This window comes from Neodiprion lecontei, chromosome 4, assembly GCF_021901455.1.
Source record: "Neodiprion lecontei isolate iyNeoLeco1 chromosome 4, iyNeoLeco1.1, whole genome shotgun sequence".
Lineage (NCBI taxonomy): Eukaryota > Metazoa > Arthropoda > Insecta > Hymenoptera > Diprionidae > Neodiprion > Neodiprion lecontei.
The window spans coordinates 16,736,404-16,762,931 of NC_060263.1; the positions used below are offsets into that span (position 1 = coordinate 16,736,404).

Here is a 26,528-nt window from a genome sequence, read left to right on the forward strand (position 1 = left end):
CTCGTCTGTAGATATTAAGCACGTTCCACATGCCGCGAGCCGATCTAACGGGGACAATAGAGAGAGATCCGGGTCTAAATATCTAGGCGCCGGTGTAACACGTGTCTATAGACGTATCGCCCGGTCGAGTTGAATGCGCAGAGGGTATACACATACTTATGCATGCATGTATTAACCGCGGACCTACAACCTACGGCTGTCCTCGGTCTAGATTTTACGACGATGAAGTTTTTTTCCCCCATCCCCCCGTACAGCCTTCCCCTGCACTGCATGCACCAGAGTAAATTCTGGATTGCCATGCACCCCGAGGATTCCAATCGCCCTAAACAATCAGGCATACATGTATATTTATACATATACGTGTAGGCATGGAAAATGAAGAAAAACGTAATCGAAACGGTACCGCTTTGAAGGCATGCAACCGCGAGCAATGTAGCCCCCGAGTATTCCGTGAAACTGACCGTTCAACGCCACGGGATAGGCAACCGGAGCTGCATTCCGGTAATGCTGGAATACGAGATGTAGGTCGGGTTGCCTGTCCGACAGGCGTCGAGCGGCAAGTTTCACCGAAAACTCCCGGCATGTAACGGAATAAATTCATTCCATTTCACCCCGTCGTTCTTATCGGTTGTATTCTTCTTTTTCTCGTCATCGTTATCGCTCCTCGTAAGAAAGAATATCGATATCGGCTGCAGGGGAGATTTGGGGTAACGACGAGTGCGTGTTATAGCGAATCGGGATCAAGGTCAGGAACAAGGTCGCCGAGGGGGTGGAGAACCGAGCAACCAACCAACCCTCCTCTCCTCTGCCCTGCTGCAGGCAAACACAATTCAGTATAATTTATCACGACTCCGCTCGTATATACGTGTAAAGTATACCCGTATCCGTGTATTCGCCTGTGCAGATGTATCGTTAGATAGGGAATCGATGATCGTTACAATCGTGCAAAGTGTACACACGCTGTGTGTAAGTTTTGCATTCGTACGTGTGTAAAATACACATCGGATCGAATCGCTGAATCCAAGTATAAGGTGTAATAAGATTATCACAGCCGCGTGGTGTTTTATTACATACATACATTCGCATAGGAAAGAATTAGTCTTCTGGAGTACTTTGCTTGTACTTTTTTGTCCACGATTCATCTTCGATTGTTTCGTTTCGCTTCCTTTTCGTTCCTACATGCTTCCGCGTAGAATTTTTCACGAAATTCAATAACAAATAATATTCTACCGATACGAAATTTGACTTGTCGATTTGATTCTGGTTAAAAAAAAAAATCTAATTAAAACCCAAAGAAAAAAAAAAAAAAATAACCACTGCCGTAGTTTTTTTTTTTTTTTTACCGATTCTACGATCACTTCACCGAAGTTTTGTCGCTCGTTGTTCCAATACTGCCACTACTACTGATAATAACAATAATAATAATAATCGCAACAACAAAAATAATATAAATAATGCGAACAATTACATGTCGTCGTCGTTTCGTCGAATAAAAATGAAAGTTTCGAGTGTAATTATCCATGTATAATACGGGTGTAACAACAGGCATCATGGGAGAAAATGAAACGGGGGTTCGGGGGTGGAAATGCGTTGGTTGTGAAATAATCAATAGTTGGGGTAAAGAGCTGCAGAGCGCGGAGGTCAGGCTCGCGCCAGTGGAGTGTGTCAGTGTTGGGTCAGACTGGCTGCCAGTCTCTCTCTCTCTCTCTCTCTCTCTCTCTCTCTCTCTCTCTCTTTTTCTCTCTCTCTCTCTCTCTCTCTCTCCCTCTTTCTCTTTCTCTCTCTTTCTACTCCCAGCTTTCCCGTTGTCTGCCCAGGGATCGATAAACTCCGTGCCGCCACACCAACCCCACATACATCTTTTATACACATGTGTAATTATACATTTATTTTTCGCTTAAGTTTGCTGTTTTTTGTTTAATTATTAATTTCCCTCTTCATTCTTTTAGGCGTCGAAGCGTTTTTTTTTGCGGCCATTCCAATTCTTTATTTAAGCATTATTTAGTTGTAACGTGTGTAGTATAGTAGAATTATTACATCGACGAGAAGAATTTTCATCTTTGAATATTCAATCCCGATTTTCTTGCATACGCGGGGTATATATTATATTGTACGTGATTGGAAAAAAAAAAACAAAAAAAAAAAACGTCCCAGCAGGTTGACTAAAAGTTTTTGGTTGACTTAACCTACTTTTCAATGGATCGGTAAGCGAAAGAAAGTGAATGTTACAAATTAAGTGTTGTTACGGACACTTGAATGTTCAAATTCCAAAAATGTGCGTCATGTTCATCAATTATATGCGTATAGATATATGTCGGTGATACCTAAACCTAGTTCCAGAGCGATGAGCAAGGATTTTTGGTTTTTTGGAACATATCCAAGATCGGCCCCCGCGGGCAACACGTGTTTAATCGCTGACATCGGACGACTTTTGCCGCAAGCTGCGGAAAGTTCAACCTTACGTTACGATACGTATCAGGTACCCATACTCGTATACAATACAATAATGCACCTATGTGAAACATTGTACGCGTCCGTCCATCCATCGATATATCGAACCGGTTACGCGAGCCTTGTGGTTTCTTGTAAAGTATTTTTTTCGCTCTTAGTCCTCTCCGTTCCGTCGCGGCTGCGTTTGTGTGTGGGCGCGTTTCTCGAATCGTTACTTTTCACGAAAAGCTTGCATTGACTCACTAACTTCTGCTCGTTTTTCTCCACACACGCCTATAATATGTACACAAATATACTTGTATATGAGGCATTCCGCGCCAGCTCAGTAAACGGTTGACCGTAACATTTTTTAATTTCACCAAGGATTTTGCCTGCGTCAGTACGATCCTTGAAAATGTTCCAAAAAAAAAAAAATTGCAATTTTTTTAAACACTCGCCTTTGCCCCGTCATTCTTCAAGCCCGTCTCAGAAACACCCAAATTGATTTTTATGAAATAAGGGAAAAAAACAAAAAACCGTTTGATTTCCGAAATGAAAAATTTTCACGCAAGATTCGAAGTGAGACATCTTTTTGTCTGTTTTGTTTTTTTTTTTAACAATTTTTTCCTGTGTTTTTAATTGTACTTTCTATTTTCATACCTGTTAAATATTCAATATAATACACACCGCATCTCCGATTTGATTACTGATTTTTTTATTGCTCCTCTGGTTTTCAACCACACTTGCGATTTTCTTTTTTTTTTCAAAATTTCGTAACTGATTTTTAACAGGTATGAAAATAGAAAAAACGATTCAAAAAAACAGAAAAAAAATGATGAAACAAACCCAGAGGTCACACTTTGAATCTTGCATGAAAATGTTTCATTTCGAAAACGAAACTTTATTTTTCATGTTTCACAAAAATTAATACGGGTGTTTTTGAGATGGGTTTAAAAAAAAATCACAGGGTAAAGATGAGTGATTAAAAGAGTGGAAATTTTTCAGGTGTCGTACTAACGCAGGAAAAATCCTTGGTGAAATTAAACAATGTCACGGTCAACCGTTTACCGAGTCGGCTTGGAACGCACCATATATATATATGTACATTAGGATACATATACAATGTGTCTACAATAGAGCCTGCTGCACGAACACAGCACGCAAATTATCCTATAATGTCGTACACTGTCGGTACTTACATGTAAGTATGTACATTATACTAACGTGTGCGTACATTTTTCTTTTTTGTTTTTTGTTTTTCAACCCGAGCAAACGTGTTTCGTTTCTTTTTTTTTTCGCTTTTTTTTCTATATTTTGCCACGTTTCTTTTCTTCCGTTGTAAATTTTTTTTTTTTCCTTCTCTTTCTCTCGCTCGCTCTATTAACAATTGGCTCTTTCTCACAACTAGGTACCGACGTCGTCATGTTTGCAAAAACTATAGTAATAATAACGACTGTAATGCAGATCGTGTTGTTGGTGTTCGTTTTTTTTTTTTTTTTTTTTTTTGTTATTCCTCGCTTTTTTCGCCTACTAATTCTCCAGTCAAAACACATCAACAGAAACGGAGCGTATATAAGGAGCTGTGCGGACAGATTTTTTTATTTTTTATTTCGACGTGCAACATATTATTGCTCGGTGTGTGGCATTTTGTGGGATTAATTTCGTAAATGCGACGGAAATGTGCAACCGGAAGTAGAAAGAAACGCGACAATGTACAATTTGATTCTTCTGCGCGGCCTATATGGTTGACGCTTGTGCTGCTAGACTAGTAAATAAGCATGAAAGGTAGCGCTTTTTGAGTATGAATCCGGAAACTTGATCCAAGGGTTATTTGATGTACGCCGAATCGAACTGTGATAATAATTTTATTTACATATTTATACATGTGATGATCTCCCCCGATACCATTAAAAAAAAAGGGTAAAAACCGTTTAATTCGGAACCTGATAACTTTATCAAAAAATATGTCAAACAAAAGTTGTTGGGGACAAAAAAAAAACTATATTTCATGTTTATTTTCGTATCTTCAAGAATCAGGGAGAAATAAAAATGAAAAAAAAAAAAACCATTTTCAACGGGGGCCGAAAACCTCAAAGTTTCAAATAATTAAAAAAATATTAAATTCATATATATATATATATCGGGTTTTTTGTTACACGTATACGGCTATAGTAAGAGATAATCTACAACGTTACAGAGAAATTTTTTATTTTTAATTATTTTATAACTTATCGAAGAATTACGACTGAATATTGACAAAATTACTGCTTGAGGATCCCTGTTAGAAAAAGTATGCAGCGTTTTAGGAAGCACGGCGAAGACGAACATTTTCGTAACGTTTGAGAAAACAGAGCAAAAAAGAGAAAAGACGCATTTCCGTGCAGCTTTTTTAAACACCTTGTGAAATAATCGCTTCAATCAGTACCCGACTCCAATATTTTCAAGAAAATTTTCCCCGTTACCGAGGTTAGAATGCTTACGCGTCATCATTGTCGACTACTGTGAGATTCGCGATTTTACGTTTCTCTGCGTTTTTGTCTTCTTCTCGATATTCCGCGCCGCGTTATTTTAAAAGTAAAATATTTTAGCACATCGGCGCGCGATGGTTGAAGAAAAAAAAAATAAAAAATAAAAATAAAAAGAAAAGACGAGAAAAGAAAACGGTACTTTAGTGAAATTGGATATATTTTGTTAAATTTTTTTTTTTTCTTTTTCCAATTTTCACTATCACTCCTTCACAATACACGCTCAACGCTTGAAAAACAGTCTCAACGAAAAAATCGCATCGATCCACGTATACGACTACCTCTCACCCCTACAACTATTTTCGACTTCCTTTATTACACAGGTGTGAATAATTCAAAAAATCACGTTCGTCGTATTATCAGGAATTAAGGAACGGACGAGAAAGCCCCAAAGAACCCCTGTAAAAATCCCATAACATGCGATCGACCTACCCGAAGCCATTCTCATGGCATTGCAACGATACGTCCGACGGTTTTGCGGGGGATGAAAAAATTTCTTACGTTAGGTTGAAAAAGGGTCCCTTGATAATGTTTTTCAAACTCTTTTTGTAACCTGTTTTATTTATCGACAGTTTCATTTAAACTCGGTTATATTATTACGTTATATAACATTAATTTTAATGACGGTGAATAATTTTTTTTTGGAATATAATTGTTATTGTTATTATTATGATTACTACTTCCGGTGTCTTGTATTGCGACGATTGGAATTATTCCGAAAAGTTTTTACCGCCCTTCGTTAGTGAAGTTTTTGTTCTCGTTGTTGTTGTTATATTTTCAATTTTCACGGAAAGGAAAATTAAAAACATAATAAACCGGCATTATTTGTATACCCACCTGGTTACCTAGAATTTATAGCGTTGATATGTTGAAACATTTTGCGATCAACATTGATTCATCACCGGGTCGATTGATTGATTTATTGATTAGTTCGTTTATTCGTTCGTTGATTTATTCGTTTATTTACTCTCGCTAATTATACATGTGTATAGATGACTTTTTAAGAGAGAGTCGGAATGGGAATGAATTTACTAAAGCAGCAGCAGCAGCAGCAGCAGCTCGAACAGCTGCTTCTGCTTCTGAAGGCGCGGTATCGGATTCATAAAACCAATTCCTCAATGTCGCAAACATATTTTTTTCCATCCCCCATACAGGTATACACAGCAAAGATCGGATCGTATATCACTCGCAGCTGTATTCGATGCAGCTCGTGTCCACATACATTATATATACATATATATATATACACACATGTATGTATGTATAACTTGTATAATAATCTACCATATGTATGCCTCTGCATAGACTTGTTTACCCAGATTCCTCGTCTACATGGACATTAGGTATATAACATTATACCTTGTGCAATAAATTCGTGAATATAAGTTGTACAAAACATGATGTTGCGTTATGTAACGCATCAAGTTGGTATTTACCGCGTACACTTCTCTAATTGCAATATACATTGAAGGGAAGAAAAATAGGTAAGTTCGAAAAGAAAAAAAAACACTACTCTTTTTTTTTTTTTTTTTTTCTTTTTGTTCGAGAAAAACGAAGAGAGAAAGAGAGAGAGAAAACAAAGTTTCTTCCATGTGTTCGGTTCCCTGATCGTTAAATGGATGGTAAAAATGTATTTTTGAACACCGATTTGTTCGGAGGATTTATTTCCTAGACACTCGTCACTGTTAGCTTGAATATCAGTCGGTGATAAGTGACGATTTTTTGTCAGGGAAAGTCGGGGAAAAAATTCGTTGAATTTTCTCCGACTATCACTCAGTGGCCATCACGAATTTTTCTACGTTTGAATGTAAATAATTTTTCCTTCAATCATAGTCTAAAAATCGCACATCCCTCCGCAGCGCGCAGTATACGTATATTCATGTAAATTTATGATCAAAAACGGGTGTAACGGTTCGATACTTGTTAAAAAAAAAAAAAAAAAAGAAATTTGAAATTACGAATATAATAATAATACGAAGAATTCGCGCAGCAGGGTAAATTTAATAATCGTACGGTAACGGAAGCAGACAACTACTCACCAATTTTCCGAGGCCTCCTCGTCGAGGGCGTGAGAGTCGGCGAGTCTCCTCGGTTGAAGCGTGGCCGATGTTCTTTGGCGTCCGAGAACCCGGGGCGGTCCGACGACTCCGGTCCTCGATAATCCGGCCCGGAACGATGCTCGCGCCCTGTCGACTGCTCCCGTCACCCATCATTGCATTCGATTATTAGTACAACAAAAGTTAGTAGGTAGAACAGAAATCTATCTACAGCCCGGCCGCTTTTAGTTAGTCGGTTATTTTATTATAACGCGTATGCTGGAGTACCGAATACGCAAGGTTCGGAAAAGGGCCATTTTTTTTTTTTTTTTTTTTTTTTACATTTCGCTTTGTTATTTCCGCCGAGATTTTTGTAATTTTTAACACTCAAACATAGCTCGCGCGAAACAGCTGACTGGACTGAAAAAATATTTTTACTAATACCTCGAGGACGTTGAAATTTCGGAAAAGACTGTTTTCGGGAATTTCGAAATTTAGATATCATTAAATTCTTCGTTGGCCATGCTTTGTTTGACGGAGCAAAAGTTTTTGCCATACCTGAGATGCGTGTGGTTTTTTTTTTTTTTTTTTTAGTACCTGCGCGAGATTTGTTTTTCAGTCGAAATATTTTTAAAAACCAATAAACGTCGCGTTGTGAGGATTTTCCTGAGGTCTTGAAAAAAAAAAAAAAAAAAATTAACAATAATAATTTGATGAGGCGGTATTTACTATCGGCTCAGATTTCTCCGGGTTCGCGTGAACTCTTGTTCGTTGTAAAGCAAGAAGACAAACAGAGAGCAGTGAAATATTTTAATATTTGAAAGCTGAAAAAATTAGTTCTTAAGAATTTCAACATAGATTTTTTTTCCGGTACTAAAAAAATCGCACGCGTCTCAGGTTTTACGAAAACTTTTGTTTCGTCGTACTAAACATAGTCGCCAAAGGATTTAAAGATATCTCAATTTCAAAATTACCGAAAATAGCCTTTTCCGAAATTTCAATGTCGTCGAGACTGCGGTAAAAAATTTTTGTCAACCCAGGCCTTTGGCGTGAACTAGTTTTTACTGAAAAAGATCAAGAATCTTAGAGAAGAGTGAATTCTAAAAAAAAGGCCCTGTTCTGAATCACCCTAAGGTATATATTTTATTGCTTTATCCATGTCTTTACGGTTTTTTTTTTAATCGGTTTTTGCAACGATTCTTGATTAGCAAAAACGTGTTTTTTCTTCACGTTTTTTTCTCTACAAATATACATACGTACATATGTAAGTATACAGAGTGATTATTTAACAGCCGAACTGTCCGTCGTCTGCTACGATGTCATGCGCATGCGCTGAAAATCCGAGAGCAGTTGTTTGCCGGGGCGGCCAAACGTCGTGAACGTAACCTCAAAGATTTTGACAGTTGTCGCTAGTAGTTGTGCTCAACATCGACGGCTGTTAAAATTTTTGAGGTTACGTACATCGCGGTGAAATGTCATCTGAGTTAATGACGGTTGGTCACCCTGGGAAACTCCTACTCTCCAATTTTAGAGCATGCGCATTAAAATGCAGTAGACGACGAATCATGCAGTCGTTAGAAATTCATTCCGTATACAAATCACAGTTATTGAAATAATAATCTACGTTATGTCAAAAAAAAAAAAAAGTGGTGTTTTTTTCTTTCAATTATCCTTTTCCTTCTTTTCCTGCTCTTTGGCGGGTAATATTATTAACGAACGTTAAATGTAAACAATGTGTGAAAATGTACGAAACAAAATTGCAAAATTCACGCGCAAATCATTGATTTGAAATTGGCAATAAGTGAAAGTAAAACGAATCGGTGAAGAAAAAAAAAAAAAAAACGAAACATTTTTATTTCCGATTATCTTCAGGCTCGATTTCAGATTATTATTTATAAACAATTAGCGGGAGAAAAATGAAAAGACAAATAGATCTTTTTTGCTACAGGTATAACAATATACAAGTTGTACGTTGAAGAAAAGAATATAAATAGGTATATAAGGGAAAAGATTAATGAGAGGAAAAAACGATGATGATGATGATGATGATAATAATAATAATAATAATAATAACAAGGGGACTCACATCGAGTAACGAGGCGATTGTTGGCGTGACTTGGCAGCGGAATGGCGGGTGGTTGAGACGGCTGAGCTGAGAGGTCCTCGAAGTTTATTATTTGCAGACAGATATCGTCTACCTCGCTCCTTATCAAGGCAATCACCTCGCTGCAGAGGAACTTTGTTCCTGTTGAATTTTCGTCAAATTAATAACGTAACGCACCTTTATTAAGTAATCGACGATAATTATAAATTGCACGAAAATATTGCTTCATCACTGGCAGAATTGAAATCGTAGGCGTGAGTTAAAAAAAAAAAAAAAAAAAAAAAAAAGGAATCTAGAAGTGTAAAAAATAACGACAACGTTATGGTAATAATAATAATAATAATAATAACAATAATAATAATGAAAAAATCAATGTTTATATTTATAGTAATAGTACAGATTGAATTTTGAAAAGTGAAAATTTCAGTTTCAAATTGAAAAAATGAAGAATGATAAAAAAAAAAAAAACTCTGCTCTTTGAATCCCGACGAAAAGACAACTTTCGCGAAATGTTTGAGAGTTGCAAACAAAAAAAAAAAAAATTTCGTTTCGAGTCGTTTTTGCTGTCACTTTCAATTCGACTACGATGTATGCGTACATACATATGTGTAGGCGATCGTATTATTTTCAAGTTGCATTTTTCTTTCCCTTTTTCTCATTTATCTTTTCGACAGCACTCGACCTCGACCTCCGACTAAATGCGAGCGGCGAAACCTCGGAGAAAAAGGAGGAAAGAAAAAGGAAGGGTCGAATCGCTTAGAAATAAGCCGCGGCGATAAAGCTCGTGCAGCAGCTGCAAAAGTTCCGATATCAAGATTCCGATACGCGATTATGATAGCCAACTCGGGTCGGTATACAGTTATATTTTTCACCGTGCCCTTACACAGCGTGTTGTAATATCGCCTTCGGACGTTGTTTTTATTGCTGTTTTTTTTTTTTATTTTTATTTTATTTTATTTTCTTCCCTCGGCCCGACTAGACTCTATAATTATTCTGCAATACTCAATCTTTGTACTTTGTTCTTTATTCTTCGCTATATACTTGACGATAGTTCAGCTCGAAATTGTTGAAACTAACTTTTTGGCGTGCTTATTCGAAGGTTGAATGTCATTTTTTTTTTCTTTTCTTTTTCCTTGCCTTGTACCCGCTTATAATTACAGCTGTAGTTTACTTTGTCAAATGTTTCTGCGACCTTTATTACCGTAATATCAAGGTATTCACTCTTCTTTATTTTTTCCCCTATTTTCTTTATAAAATCGAAATTGCAGACAAAAACTTGGCAGTTACATATTTGTTGTATAAATTGTATCGTACAACTGTGTGTAATCAATTCTCCGAGATGGTTTTATTTTTCACAGAGAGAGGGAGAGAGAGAGAGAAGAACGAGAAAAAGAAAAAAATCAATTGAGAATTGTTGATTATACATATACTTACGTATTTGGTCAAGCTTTACCGGCCCGATTATCACAGGTCGACAAAAAATATTACTTTCGTCGAGTTTCTATTGAGATAAATCAATTTCGATTCTCTACATTGAATAATAACCAATCCCTTTATTTATTACGTATAAACTTTGTTTTTGTCTTTTTTACGTTGATAAATAAGGCTTGAAGTTTTTACTTCATAACTAATATGGGTGCCTATTCAGAAGAAAAAGGAAAACTTTTTCACCAAGATGTGATGGACTTTATCGTTGTTAACGTTATCAGGGGCGGTATAACGAGATCATGATGAGAGATTACGTTTGGAGTTTGATACGAGAAAGTCCGTAAGAAAATGGACGAAGTACAAAAAATATTCATTTTTAAACTTTGTTCGTCGATTCTTTTACATTTGTAGTTTATTATCAATTATTATTATTGAACAAAAGTGATTTGAATGCAAAACTGAAGGTTGTCCAATTGTTATTGACAATAAATGGTTGAGAAAGTAGGTCAATTTTCTTAAAATTTGAAATATCGTTCTGGTTTTTACAAAAACAAACTTTACCTAATAAAATTATTTTTCCACTTATTATTTACGCGGAAGAAATCAAAATTTGACATCTGTAATCCAGACTCAAAATTCGTGTTGATCGGTGTTATTATTGTTAGTCAAGTTTTTCACCAGAGTGCAGATCACGTGATATCAATTATCTCATACATCCAATTAGGTTTTTCCGTAATTTAGAGTTACTACACGTCATGAACACGAGGGTGTTTGAAAGAAAAAAAAAAGAATTTTTCAATTTCCAAAGTGGCATCCCCTACAAAGTTTGTTCAGGTTCAAAGATAGATTTTGGAAAAAGATGAGCGTCCTACGTTAAGTGGAAGACCGTCCTCATCTGATTTTACACTTTTTTTTTTAAACGCTTTTTTGAATTTATAAAGAAACATGTAGCACTTGAATTATTATTTCTTTCCTTAAATTTATATTCAACTCAAAGATCCGTAGCATATTAAATTATAACTATTTTATGAGATTTAATAAATGGTGAAAAAATCGTCACATGCATTTCTCAAGCATCAACTGGAGACTTATTATTAAATTTACAAGCGTGAGTCCTATTTACGACGTTAATTGATATTCTGATTGACGTAAGTAGTAGAAAAAAGTGTCATTCGCGGTACTTCATAAATTGTAAAAAATTTACAAAAGTAAAAAATCACGATCTTCCACATAACCTAGAACGCTCATCTTTTGACAGAATTTTTCGTTCAACCGAAACAAGCTTTTCATTGGTTGCCACGTTGGAAAACAGCGTATAATTTTTTTCTGAAACACCCTATTGAACATAAAACTTTTCACTGTGACAAATTGGTCATTGAATTGATGAAAAATGTTGGAAAAAAAAAATGAAGAAAAAGAAGAACAGAAGAACAGAGGATGAATGATGAAAATTTGGATAGAACAACGATTCACAGCTGTGTGTTTTTTTTTTTTTTTTTTATTTTTCTTATCTCTTGAGGATAAGAATAAGAATAAGAAGAGTATAATAGGAGAGAAAAACCGACCAGCCTGCACGACTCAATTCGCTTCTAGTTTGTCCGTTCGATCGACCCGGTCCAACTATAAGTAAAGTGTCATAGTATGCAGAGTAGTGAAGGCGCCGTTTCTCTCTCCTCTCCTTTCCTCTCCTCTCCTCTCCTCTCCACTCCTCTCCTCTCCTCTCTGCACATCACTGGGGGCATTGTTCGTCGATGACGTAGCGAATGCCGCAGCGCAAGGGTGAAGGGGGGAGGGGCGTTGAGGGGGGGGAGGGCGACGTTTCGTTGTGACGTCACAACTTCGCGACACTGACTGAGTTTGCGCGAATCTTTGATAGATGAGGGAAAAAAAAAATCTTTAAAAAATTGCTATTTGTCATATTCATTAACTTGCAATCTTGACCCGGTATGATTTTTTTAACGAAAAGAGAGGGAAAAAAAAAGAAAAAACAAAATGGAAGAGAGAAACTTGAAAAAGAAAAAAAAATGAGGAGTTACAGGTATCGTTTTTTACTTCATATCGCATTTGAATTGTTAGTAATAATCTGGCAAATTCGTTTAGATTTCTAACGTGTTTGGAAAATTGTTGTTCGCAATAATTCACCGAAGAATAAACTCGCTTCTTCAACAGTCGATTCGAATCTATTCCTACATTTGTTGATCTAACGGTGAATCTAAAATTCAACTATACCCATCCGACAGAAAAGAAAAAGTATCTGATTGTGATTGAAAATGTACCCGTAAAGAGAATTACGGTATTCGAAATGAAAAATGATCGTAATTATGCAGAGTGTTAAATTTTCGCTGTTAAAAAAAAGTGAGTTGAAATTAATGCGTATATTTTCGATGAAAATAAATTAACGAAAGAAGACCACTAAATACAAATTAAAAATCTAATAATTTGCTCGTAAATAATTTACACAAACACACCTGCGGAATTAATTAATTGCAATATTTATAGAGTTAATATCATTCGCCTGCCGACAAATAAACTGCATTTGGTAACATATTTTTTATTATCTTTGTATTTTTTATTTGCGTGGTATCCGATATTATTACCGAAACTGAAAGAAAAATACCGTTCCGCGCAATCGTATAATGACGGTTAATTTTGGCGCATCGCGGGTTCGGGTACTGCGAATTATAACTACGTACCTGGGTACCGTCGTTGCCCAGATATATAGTATATTATTAGACCGACAATCAGGATAGGAACGCGGAGGCGACGCGTATACGCGACTTAATCCGGACGTTGCAGAACTCGCAAAAAGATCCGAGCTCTTTGCCGAATGCATACCTGCCGATGCAGTGACGCGACGCATTGCGTAATTCTTACGAAATTACATATGCAACTAAATCGCGCCGTTTCGGGCTACGCATTTTTTTTTTTTTTGTGTTTCTCGTCTCGGCTGAAACTTTTGAATCCCATTTTATCCATAGTTTTCTGTTGCCACGAATAATCTTTGCTGTTTTATAAATTTCATTTTATCGACTAGGTATGTAATTTTTGTAAGTCAAAGCTCTTTGTTCGACGAATTTAAAAAAATCATGTCTATTATTTGAATTCACCATTTTCAATTTTGATTATGAGACTTCAAATTCGTGATAAGTAACCCAAAAAACCCCTGTGCTCAGTTTTTTGTACAAATTTATTCAATTTTTCAATCTTTCGTCCTCTACATTGCATACGCCATCTTGAATTTTCAAAATCTGGTACGATATTTGTAATCAAATTTGAACTTTGTCCGTACCGTTTATGATAATGAGACTTCAAATTCGTGATAAGTAACCCAAAAAACCCCTGTGCTCAGTTTTTTGTACAAATTTAATCAATTTTCTCAAACTTTTACCCTCTTTATTAGATCCGCCATCTTGAATTTTTGAAATCTGGTACGATATTTGTACTCAAATTTGAACTTTGTCCGTACCGTTTATGATAATGAGACTTGAAATTCGTGATAAGTAACCCAAAAAACCCCTGTGTCCAGATTTTTGTCCAAATTTAATCAATTTTTCAATCTTTCGCCCTCTACATTGGATCCGCCATCTTGAATTTTTAAAATCCGGTACGAGATTTGTACTCGCCAACCCCAAAATCCCATTCGTAAAGTATCTCGTCTAAATTCAATGAAATTTGAATTTAGCCTCCCTTACTGTATCCGCCATCTTGAATCTTCTAACTCCGATATCAGATTTCGCAATCAGCGATCCAAAAAACCCCAGGCGAACCATATTGTCGTAAAACCTGACCCGAAGGGTTAACCTTCTCGACGCAGGTCGACCAACGCTCCGGCAAAAAAATGAAAAAAATTTAGGCTCTGACCATCTTTCTTGTAGTAGAGTATTTCGAAGTGTTTCTCGACGCCGGCAGCCAGGGCGTCTCGGAGGGCGGCGACCGCGTGCGGTGACGTCATAGGTCCGTGGAGAAACTCGCATACCGCCAGCCTCTGCATCACCTCCGCACGGGAGAATCCCGTCAGGCGGCAAAAACCGTCCGAACAGTATATTATGTGGCATAATCCTTGGTGAGCGTTCGCCACGAGGAAACTGCGATCTGCAATCAGCGGGAAATCCTCGTCATTTTTTTTATATGTAACTTACTTTTTTCACTGCACTTTTACCTTCAAAGCTTTTCGAGTTTTTCATACCGGGATTCTTTGCAAAATTTATAGATAAATAACTAATGGGTTGTATCGGAATTAATGGTATTATTAGCGCGTGTTGTAGGGAAACAAAATAAATAAATAAAGAAAATGAAGGAATAAAAAAGTATCGCAAAAATGCGATACGTACGAGAAGAAGAAAACGTATTCGCCTTTGTGTAATCAAGGAATACCTATAAAGGACCCCGCAGAATCCTTATGGGAATTGACTGAAATTTTATTATGTTGTAATACATAACCTCTCGATCAAAAGTTTCCACGGACACAAGTGTTGAAAATCAGTATTTTCCGAGATTCCGAGATTTTGATATCTCTGGATTACGCGATTTTTACGAATTGCAAAGCTTCGAGGGAACTTGAAATCTAACGAAATACTCAACTAACTCCATGATCGATTCCCAAAGATAGCAAGAAAGTTGTGATTAATTCCATCAATGCATTGATTCAATCCGCGAACGCGCTGTTTTATTGGAAGGAGGTGCAACGTCAGATTTTTATTTTTGTCAACTTAAATTTTAACGAAAGTTGGAAATAATATTAATAATATAACGTCGGGAATTTATAAATATTTAATAAGTTCGTTTTTCTCATTACATGTAATTTTTCGTTTGTCAAAAATGTGTTCTTTTATTCATTTTCTAAAAAAATTTGTGCCGTGGATGATTTTGTTTGTTCGTATCTTTGTCTTAGAAACTATGTTCAAAAAGAATCATTTTCAAGCAAAGAAATATATATTTTTTTTTTCATCCGATATCGTCTATAGTGGTCAAATTTTCAACTTTTTCGAATTCTGAGATGAAATATTGTTCATTAAAGATCAGCAATAAATTTGAAATTGTAACCAGTAAATCCTTATTGCCAGACGCACAGAAAAACAAAATTTACTATTTAAAACTTTTTATTTGTTTTCCAGGTGTAAATATTGCATTAGGAAAATGGGCTCTCCGACGACCCCACACGCGTATTGGCGCAATGAAAGCTGACGTGTCTAATGAAGGGTTGATATCCAAGCCGCATTTTTGCTGTTCGATCACTTCCAGAAAAGTTCTAAACACCAGAGAGGTAATTGAAAGTGGAAAAAAAAATCAATCATTCGTTTTTTTTTTTTTTTGTCATTTTTTCATGTTATGTTCACCTCTACATTAAGATTCGCCGTTCAACTGAAGAAATCAAAAACTGTGAATAATTTCGAAAACTGTTCTCTTGTACATTATATTATATACGAGTTGGCGAATTGTCTGATGATTGTTTAAGAAAACAAAAACAAAAAAAAAAAAAACGAATTGCAGCGAGCATAGAAACCGGAGCTCGGTAAAAAAAATTCTAAAAGGTGACACATGCAGTTTGAATTTTTCAAACAGTCTAACCGAAATACCTCGTAAGCTATAAAATTTGGGAAGCTGTTCTTGGTTTCATTTTCTAGATGATCATAAGTTTTTTAACAAACGTCTTGACTACTGCGTAACGTAACTTCTATCAGCTCAGAACAAGGCTGAGATAAAAATTTGCAAGGTAAATAAGGATCTTAATTCATTTGTTAAGTGCACTCAACTTTAAACTTCTTTCTACCGAATATATAAGATGAACATTCAGGTGTAAAGTAGTCTAAGCCTATCTTACAAAAAATTTGATCATCTACAATATGAAATCAAAAACAACTTCCCAAGTAGTACAGTTGTCGAGATATTCCGGTCAGAGTGTTTGAAAAATTAAAACCGGACGATGCACCTTTTAGAATTTCACTACCGAGTTCCGGTTTCGTTCGAGACTTTTTACAGGGCACGTGAGAAGTAAAAAAAAAAAGTCAAAAATGAAAAAAAAAAAAAAAAAACAACAACCATCGCCCATCTAGTTATACGTTGTATACTACACACGCGCTGCGATCTGGAAATAGAAGAAGAAAAAAAGAAAAGTACAAATTCCCTACTAAACAGGGTCGTTTAGGTTAGGGTCAGGGGGAAAGGGAGAGGAAGGTAGGGTGCCGGCCTTGTCGCAGTTGTCATCTGTCGTGTGCGCGGGACGACAGTCCCTCTGCTGCTAATTTTATCGAGGCTATATATAAACAAGCGCGAACCCGACCAACCAGCCGGCTTTCTGGCCCGTGACCTCCTTATTATCCCCAACGTTGCCCCAGCCCCGAACCCCCACCCCTCCAACCCCGGCAATTAATTTTCCATGTCACGATCCGCGGCCCCGCCGGGGAGTTTGATTTTTCTCACGCAGTGTATCAATATTAGTCGTATGTCACGTCCGTACTTGTGCTCGTTGTATGAACGCGTACGTGTGTGTGCACCGCATGTGCATATGTTGGTAACACAGGTCTCTACGCTATAATTGTCACTCGTGTATACGTAGTTCGTGGAATCCAATGCTCGTCGTCGTTATTCTTATTATTGTTATTGTTAATGGTTAAGGAATTTATCTAAAAAAGAATTTCCCTTACGCGTGGTTTTTCCCGTTTCTTTGTTTCTTTCTTCGTTTCTTCGTTCACGACGATCGGATGTTTTCTTACTTAACACGTTCGAGAATAAGGAATTTCTTTTCGAAATATGTTAGAAGAAAAGAAAAAAAAATAAATAAAAAAAAAAAAACAACAACAACAACAACAACAGCACCTCCGAGTATTAAAACTCGACGATTGATTCACCTACGCGGAAGAATCTCGTCTCAAGTTTGACCGATGTTGCCGTCAAGTGCGCATAATTTGAAGAAAAGGAGAAAACTGAACAAGCAGAATGGATTGAAATCCGGAGGAATGAAGGAAAGGAGAAAAAAAAAATAGGCAGATGAAGTAAACGACCAAGACTGAAATTATGAATCAAATATCGTATAGGTTTATACCTATATAATGTGGAAACAAGAAATAAACAATTAAATCAAAGGATTAGAATAAAGTATAAGCAATACATGATAATTTTTTAAAACGGGACATAGTCGGTATTTATTTGCATATGTGCATGTACGTATGTACAATACGGTGAAGAGGGAGGATTTTCGGCATAAGTCACGTAGTTAAACATTTTTGGAAAATCACGTGTACATCTATACATATTAGAGTGGTCCTTGAAAAGGTCATTTTTTAATTTCGACTGTCCACCCCTCCAAATTGTCTCCAAATAAATGAAAAATAATTTCCTAACTTTTTCAGATTTTTACCTCAACTCTTGCAATAAAATATATACCGATTGTGAGAATGTGTTCGAAACACGTGTATTTTTAATGGGGTAATCCATCCTGTTGGCGGGAGGGGTTAGGGTTGAGACAAAAATCTGAAAAAATTAGAAAATTACTTTTTAATTATCTTAAACCGATTTGGGGAGGGGGGGTTGAGCAGTCGAAATTCAAAAATAACCTTTTTAAGAACCACCCTGATACTTGTATGTACATCTAAGGCCGTAGGGATTCTGAGACGGTTAACTTTTTCGACGAGTCGGTTACGTTGGCAATGCAGAATCAGCCTGCAGCTTATTTTTCCTGAAAATTAGCTGTCGCTTGTTCGTATTTTTGGCTTAGATTCGACGGTTATAGGTTATGTTATGTTTACAAAGATTGCGCCTGTTTCGAGATCGGCCGGCGGTGGCGCTGCGGACTGATTTTTCATTGCCAACGTAACGGACTCATCGATAAAATTAGCCTTCACAGAATCACTATGGCCAAGTATACTTACAGTAATATTCATTAATGCGCAGTAATCGTTCCAGTGTTATTACAGTTCAGTGTTCTCTCACATTGACCGATTGAATAAAACTCGCATTTCGTTTCGAACCGAAAAAAAAGTTAGCCGGAAGCAAAAGGCATTAATGAATATTGCTTTACGTAGCCCAAGTTTTTACTTCATTCATCCTTTTCTTGCCCTAACGTTAATTCGGCGCATCTTCGGTAGGATAACAGATGTGATCTTGTATATGTATACGTACAATAGGTATACATGTATACGTCTAAGGTATCGTAGATAAAACCTTGCCGGAATTATTCCGATAATCCAATTTGTACCAACATTTGTGCACCTGCTCTGCCAGATGTACAACACAATAAATAAAAAGGACGAAAAATGTGGAACTTTCTTTTCGGTGACGTTCTTTTTTTTCTCATCCTTTTTCTGCCATATTCGCATTAATTTAATTCAAATAACTATGATCGATATTGCGAGTAATGTTTTTTCCTCTCCCTTTAATATTCATTTTATCATTCGATTGTTTCTTTTTTTCTCTCGGTACGATCAAATTTGTGCCGCGAATGGCTTCTGCCTTTTCTCTTTTTTTTTACCCAATCTCTCTCTCTCTCTCTCCCACTCTATTTAGCCATCTGGCTGAATTCAGCCTTGGCTTAATAAACTTTCTTTATCAATCAATCAATCTCTATTTATTTATCTATCCGATCATCTCTCTTTGCACTTTACAACACACGTGCATTTTGTGTTTGCAATTTAATCGGAAGTGTTTCTTTTTTTTTCACCCAAAGCGCGCGTGATCCGCGATTGCGTGCAGAGCGAGTTGAAGGAAAAAAGGGGGAGGAATTAATACAACCGTTATGGAATATAATAATGATTAAATAAAAGTGAAGTATTTTTGAAAATTAATGAAATTAATGATTATTTGCTGTACGTATATAATCATATATTTTAGAATGGTTCTCAAAAAGGTCATTTTTAAATTTCGACCGGCGCGCCCTCCTAATCCAAATGGTGGATCTAATATGGCAATATCATGTGACTTTTGGGGTTTTGGGCAACTATATTGGATCCACCATTTTAAATTTTAAATTTAGAGATCAGATTCCTAATCAGCGACCCAAGAAACCTCTCTATACCAAATTTCATCTAAATCCGTTCGGTAAATTTGATGTGGAAATCGGCCCGCTTTGGTGGACGGGTTAGAGATGAGATAAAAATCTAAAAACATTAGAGAAATAATTTTTGAATTATTTAGAACCGATTTGAGGACCGTGCCGGTCGAAATTCAAAAATGACTTTTTTAAGGACCACCTTAACATACCGGGACGATCTCTTGAAACTTGAAGATCAACCGCGCATGCGCGAGTTTTATCGGCTCCTCGTTGCAGGCTGGCCATCCCGAGTTTCAGCTGTCAAACTCTGTTTCTGGCGGTGAAGTAGTTGATACGAATTTTCGAGGTTAGAATCTCAAATAATCGAGGCAGCGACTCGGAAGGGTTTGGGAAGCATTTGTTGTTGGGTCGGAAAGTTGATTCTTCAAAGAACGGTCGGAATTTAACTCTTATGCTCTTTGAAAATTCAAACGTACACATTTTGCGTACGTTGGCTCGCCCGCATCGCAGACAAGAATATCGCTGCGGGAAAATTTCGCCGACCAATGAGATTGAATTATTTGGCGCATGCGCGGTTGATTTTCAAGTTGTCCGGTATAATATACAATAAGTAGGTAGGTATACATATACACGCGTGCCAATATTACGATCTCAAAAATTTACAAGCAAGTCCGGTGCATACGTTATAAATACCTACATTGCTCAAATTACATGTATAAGAAGTTGTATATTCGTTTACAGCGATGCAGCGGTTCTGCAGCGGTTTTGCGGGTTGCTCGATAATGCGCATACACAGGTATATACCATACACCTTTACATATGAATACACCTTTACATACATATATATATATATATATAATCTGAAGTCTAACACGTTCCGTTGCACCGTATCTGTGTACACGGTACATACGTACGTGTATACTGCACCACGGGTTACAATAATGTCGAAGATTTAGGACGTGCATAATGCAACTCATCTATGTAAGTATGTATCAGCTATATATACATGTATAGGCATACGTTGTACATGTAGCTACATTGTACATACAGCTCACGGTATAAATAGATAAGACACATACGTATGCGAGCATTATTATCGATACAAGGAGCCGCATTATGTGTATAATACAGCATACGAGAGACGCGTCGCGGATTAGAAGCCTGCAATCTTTGACGCGTGCAGATCGTTATGACAGCGAATTATGGCTGTACGTGTATACCTGTGTGTAATATCTTTCATACATAAGTCATGTATTATACACGTACGTACATTACACCCGCGTTTGAAAAATTTTGCAGTGCTACTCGAGGGGCTGCTCACTTAGGAAATCATTGAACCATTTTACAAAAAATCAGATTGGCAATCGCTAGGAATCGCGAGTCGCACGATTCCTCATTTTCTCATGATTTTTCCAAATATACAGGAAATCGCCAATCCCCTCTCCATGCAAACAAGCCTTTGTTCAACGTTTATCGTAAATTTTTTATAAATACGAATAAAATAATATTTTATATTTATGAATTTCTCGTTTCCAATCCAGAAATCGGTGATTCTTGAAATGTAGGAATCATTCGTAATGTTAGAAGTCAGGAAAAATCACATGAAATCGCGAGTAATCTCATCGATTCAGGCGTTACGATAATCGCATTCGAAATCACAAGAAATCGATTCCTTTCGGAAATCGATGAACCACGGAATAAGCGAGTCAGCAGCCCCTCGGTGCTACTGCGAATGATCGTTCGTTTTTTACACATAAGGGGGCCATCCATAAATTACGTCACACGAATTTTAGAACTTTTAAGCCCCTCCCCCTGTCCTCGTCACAGGTCGTCACATTTTTAGAACCCCCTCCCCCCTGATGTGACGTCACAAATTTTTCAAACTTACGCATGTATTTAAAAATAATCAAAAGAAAACAGTTATTTTCATTTTTTTCTCATTTTTGTTGAATAATCCTTGTATATCAATTTCGTGTTTTAGTATTTTAAATTTTAACATGTGACGTCACAAAGCTTTTGACCCCCCCTGACCCTTTTCATGTTATACGTCGACAATTACATTTCAGGGTATGTAACGTGTAATAATGTACAAGTTTCGCCTTGAATTTTACGACGTTGTAATATAATATGGGGCAGTCTACGTCGATTCGAAATGAGGCTGAAGTTAGTAACGTTGACGTAACGAGACATCGGGTGAAAAAATTATAAATGCGTAATTTTAGAATAACTTTGAAGGAGTTAGTTTTTCAAAATAAGAGTACGTTTTTTGTTATCATGGTTTACTAAGTTTCGTACATTCTTAAAGGTGCGATGCAACAATTCTTCCTAAACATGCATCGTGGCGGTAACGTTCCCAACCTTCACCGTCTTAGATTTAGTCACCGGATTATTTTGGTATTTTACCTACTGTAAGAAATTTTTGTGAATTATTATAGATTTTTTCAGCCTCCGTTTTAGATTTACTAAATTTCATGTTCAGTTTGCAAAAATGTATACCAAAAATATTATTCTTTTGTATCTTACTTATCCAAATAAATTATTAATATTTAAAAAATTAATACATAACTTAAAAAAAAATACCATTTTCAAAACTTTTATATTTTTATACGAAATACTTTGCCCAAGAAGGCTTAAGCCTTTGTTCAGAAACTGTAATCGCTAATATTAAGAAAATTGAAAGAAATGTTGACTTCGATGTTACATCAACAGTAGGAAAGTGTCAAAATACCTCAAAAACTCTGACTACAGTTAGGAAAGTGCAAAAGAAATATGAAAATATGATATGGCGGAATCCCTTATTTATTTGTTTTAAATATTTGGTGAACTTTGTCTTCTCCAGATACGGGTTATCTTTTTACGGATACCTTACGGTCTGTCATTGGTATGATGCATTGCAGTTTTTGTGTCTGTGGGACAGAATTAGCGTTAACGAATCGTTTTTTGAATTACATCACTGTCTATCTTTGTTATTCGCACTCGTGTCGCAATAAGGACCGTAGATAGACGAGTGAATAGGAGAAGGTTTTCGCATGAGGAATTTTCCGTAGGAACAAAAATGGCGATCTCAAGCGGTGCCCGAGGGCTTTTTTTTTTTTTTTTTCTTCTTTTATTATCTTCATACCGTAGTATAAAATCTACACAATATACACAAATTGCAACAAAAACGGCGACCATGAGAAGGTCTTCGAGAAGAAAAGTAAATTTCTAGACCGAGGAATCCAATTGGTACGGTGATGTTGAATAATGCCTAAAGCTTCCGGCTAACTTGTTCTCGGCCCGAGACAAAAATTCGATTTCGATTCTATGAGCTACTTGGTCAGTCATTGTCACATAAATCGGATAGAATCGAAGTCTCATTTTGTTTCGGACCGAAAATAAGTTAGCCGGAAGGTCGAGGCATTAACGAATGTAGTTGTCTAAGTTTTGTGTAATGGGCGATTTTCATGACCGATGAAGCAAGCCCACCATCACATACATCATCAGATCGTTGTTAGTATTGACGCATTTTGATGTGCGCATTTTTAACGCGTTACAAAACTTTTATGCGTTTGGTTAGAATGATTAAAATTCTATACGATAAGCCATAGATTTTTAGGGTAGCCAAAATTTATCAAAGAATTCGTTTAAAAAAACATTGAAATTCTCCATCCGTTGTTATAACTCTGTAGCTTCTGAACAAAGGCTCTCAAACACTTTAGAACAAGTTTTAAAAGTTTTGGCTTGAGGTATAGAATTTCATGTAAAATTATAAACATTTAAAAAAATTTTTTTTTTGTACAATGACATTTTTTACTCATTTTGTTCATACATACCTATGCCATAAATGCGGAAAAATTACAAGAATTTCTTCACATGGTAAAACATTGATAGAAATAATTTTTTGTTATACATTTTTCCCACAAACCTTTAGTTTTGAAATAGGATCGTTTGAAAAATTTCAATAACAATAAATCTAAATCCGGGAGCCCTGGAACGGGAAAGCTGAAAAAAATTTATAATAATTTATACAAATGTTCTAAAGTGGATGAAATACCACAATAGAACAATGGGTTGAGCCAAGATTGAGCGAGGGTAATATACGCCATATAAACACTTATAGAGATTGAAGAAAATTGAAGTAGCAAAAAATCGAGTGACAGAGAGAGAGAGAGAGAGAGAGAGAGAGAGAGAGAGATACGAACGTCACAGTCGTCGCGATATGGTCGCGCGATTAATCGCGATTACATCAGCTCTATACATAACGCCGGTCACATGCGGCGATCTGTATGATAGACATTTATATACGGGGCATTCCGTGACATCTCGATCAAAATTCTACGTCGATGTCTCAGACTGGGTTTATAATTTTTTTGCATCATAGTACACGACGAAAAACGCAATCACAACTTTTTTCTCAGAATTTTTCAACCCAGCGTATGTGAAATATGATTTAAGAACTGGAATAAAAAAAAACCACTTTCTGACATGTGAAAAAATTCAGGAAAATCTTACGAAATGTAATAAAATTTTTGACACTTATTAAAAGATGGAGATTTCATAACTTCAAATGGTGAATAAAAAAAAAATTGAAAAAAAAAACACTCTTGTGTTCATTCTTGTGTCGAAAATGCAATCGAATGATAATAATTCTTTACGTTTTTCATTTTTCTTACACTTATCTTTTGAACTTATGAAATCTCCATCTTCTAATAGGTGTCGAAAATTTTTGTTATTTTTCATAAGGTTTTTCTGAATTTTTTTTATACTTTAGAAAGTGGCGATTTTTGTTTCAAGTTTTTTAATCATACTTCAGAGACGCTGGGTCGAAAAATTCTGAAAAAAATTGTGATTACGTTTTTCCTCATGTATCGAGGAATTTTCATGTTTGAGAAGTGTTTCCGACGATCTTTTCATTATTAATTCAATCTCGTAAAATAGTTATAATTCAATATGAACTTTTAATTTAGGAAAAAAAGATTACCGGTTGATATATTGTTGTGTTATGGATCGTGATCTTTGGGTTGAATGTAAATGTCAGGAAGGAAATAATAACTGAAGCGCTACAACGTGTTTCTTTACAAATTCAAAAAAATGTGAAAAAAAAGGTGAAAAATGAAACGAGCGCCATCTTCCACGTAACGTAGAACGCTCATTTTCTTACAGAATCTTTCTTTCGATGGAAACAAAGTTTGTAAGGGGTTCTACTTTGGAAGATCGAAAATTATTTTATTGCAAAACACTCTAACATACGGGACTTGCCGCGTCAAATCGTGGATATTCAATTCTGAAAAAAAATTCATAGCTTGGAAACCACATCCCGGCCCGTGACGATGTTCACCCAAGTTTTTGAACAATAAGAAAGGAATATCCTCCGGAATTTTTGTCGAAAAAAATTATGCCGGTTTTGAGAAATCTCAAAAACTAATATTCTTTGAGCTATTACGGACTTTCCGCGGCCTCGATAACTTTTTGCATATTTTAGCGTTGAAGTTCACTAAGAAACTAAAACTTCTTCACAAGCAACTTTTTTTTTTTATACAATCAATAGTTTTCGAGTAATACTTAATTACACGTCGGTCGTTTCCGATTTCCGCATATATCATACCGAACGCTAAAGTCTAAGCGTCGTCGAATATAAATCTTGAAAAAAATCACAAACACTCTCGACAAGTAACACAAAGTTTTCACGATGTTTAAACAAATTCTAAGAGCACAAATTCTCGTGCTTTTGGTCAGGTCGATCTGACGTGGAAATCCCCATACATAATCAATTTCCTTCTACCGTTTGATTGATCGGTCAATTCTTTTTATGCTTCTGTAAAAGTTGTATACACCTGTCCCATACCTCTTTATATGATATTGAACGTTATTCTACACAACCAGACGAAATTATAGCACGATATCGAAGCCTGATAAATTTTCTCCCCCCATTCGATTCAAAAGCTTTTTTTTCGCTTTGATTGAGTTTTTTTTTTAAATCGTTCCTATCCTTTTGTGTCGTTCCACTCTTTCACACAATTGCGTATTCATCACCTCAACCGTAAAAACAACCACCTTGTCAATTTGTCAATTTTGTATTATTTTCATTTTTTTGGTTTTTTTTTTTCAAGAAAATCTCTCAAACAGCGTACATTCGCTAAGACGATGGACGAGGATTAAAAAAATTGTTGGAAAATTTTTACGCGTGATACACAATAATTGATAGTAAATAACATGTATAATATATTTATATATTTACCATGGGTGTCGAATTTCCTGATGATGGTTTCGATGATCGTTGTCCTAGGGGCGACGTGTCCTCGACGAACCGGCATCTCAGATGATATAATATTTGTCGGCTACGTTCCAAACAAAATTTGCCAAAAATTTTTTTCGATTTTCCGAAGAGGAGAGAATCGTGGGAAAACGAAATATCTCCTTCGCCCGCGCACCTTATTTCTTTTATCTCGTAATTTTCTCTTTTTTTTTTCTCCTCCCTTTGCACGTAAAACTTTTATTACACTGCACACCGCGCACTTTTTTTTTTCACCCTCTATCAATTTATTTTATTTTTTTCACTTTACTTTTCCCGTTTCAAAATTTATTACACAGACTGCACTTCGGGTGCAACGTTTATCAATCGGAACATTTATATAGACGGTGTAATATTATGCAATTGTTGTTGTTGTTGTTGTTATTATTATTATTATTATTATTATTAATTATTACTAATGTGTACAAATTTAATTCAACGGTAGAAAAGCACAGCACGAGTTGAGCGTATGTAATATGTATATATATTTATATATATATATATATATATAATATATATATATGTATATGTATATATCTATACATACATATATGTATACATATAGATATATACATACATATATATATGTATATATGTATAAATATTTATAAAAGAGAGAAAGAAAGGAAAAACATTGTATAATCTATATATTATGTAATATGTGTATATATTTGTAATAAATGATGAAAAAATGGTAGGAAAACAAAATACACTGAAACTTTATTTATTTATTCATTTCTATATTGAT

At 35.9% G+C, this 26,528-nt stretch overlaps 1 protein-coding gene across 3 annotated transcripts in view; it reads right to left on the reverse strand.

The window, feature by feature from the left end:
- The window catches only part of LOC107225576 (potassium voltage-gated channel subfamily H member 2), an 80,665-nt gene extending 54,409 nt beyond the window's left edge, over window positions 1-26,256 (reverse strand). For all 3 annotated transcript variants that reach the window (XM_046739133.1, XM_046739134.1, XM_046739132.1), the window contains exons 1-4: window positions 25,727-26,256; window positions 14,385-14,615; window positions 9,078-9,236; window positions 6,995-7,148 (exon numbers count right to left, since the gene is read on the reverse strand). In XM_046739133.1, coding sequence (XP_046595089.1) covers window positions 6,995-7,148; window positions 9,078-9,236; window positions 14,385-14,615; window positions 25,727-25,802 — 620 coding nt within the window. In that variant the 5' untranslated portion in view covers window positions 25,803-26,256. The remainder of the gene's footprint in view (window positions 1-6,994; window positions 7,149-9,077; window positions 9,237-14,384; window positions 14,616-25,726) is intronic.
- Window positions 26,257-26,528: the final 272 nt, after the last annotated feature.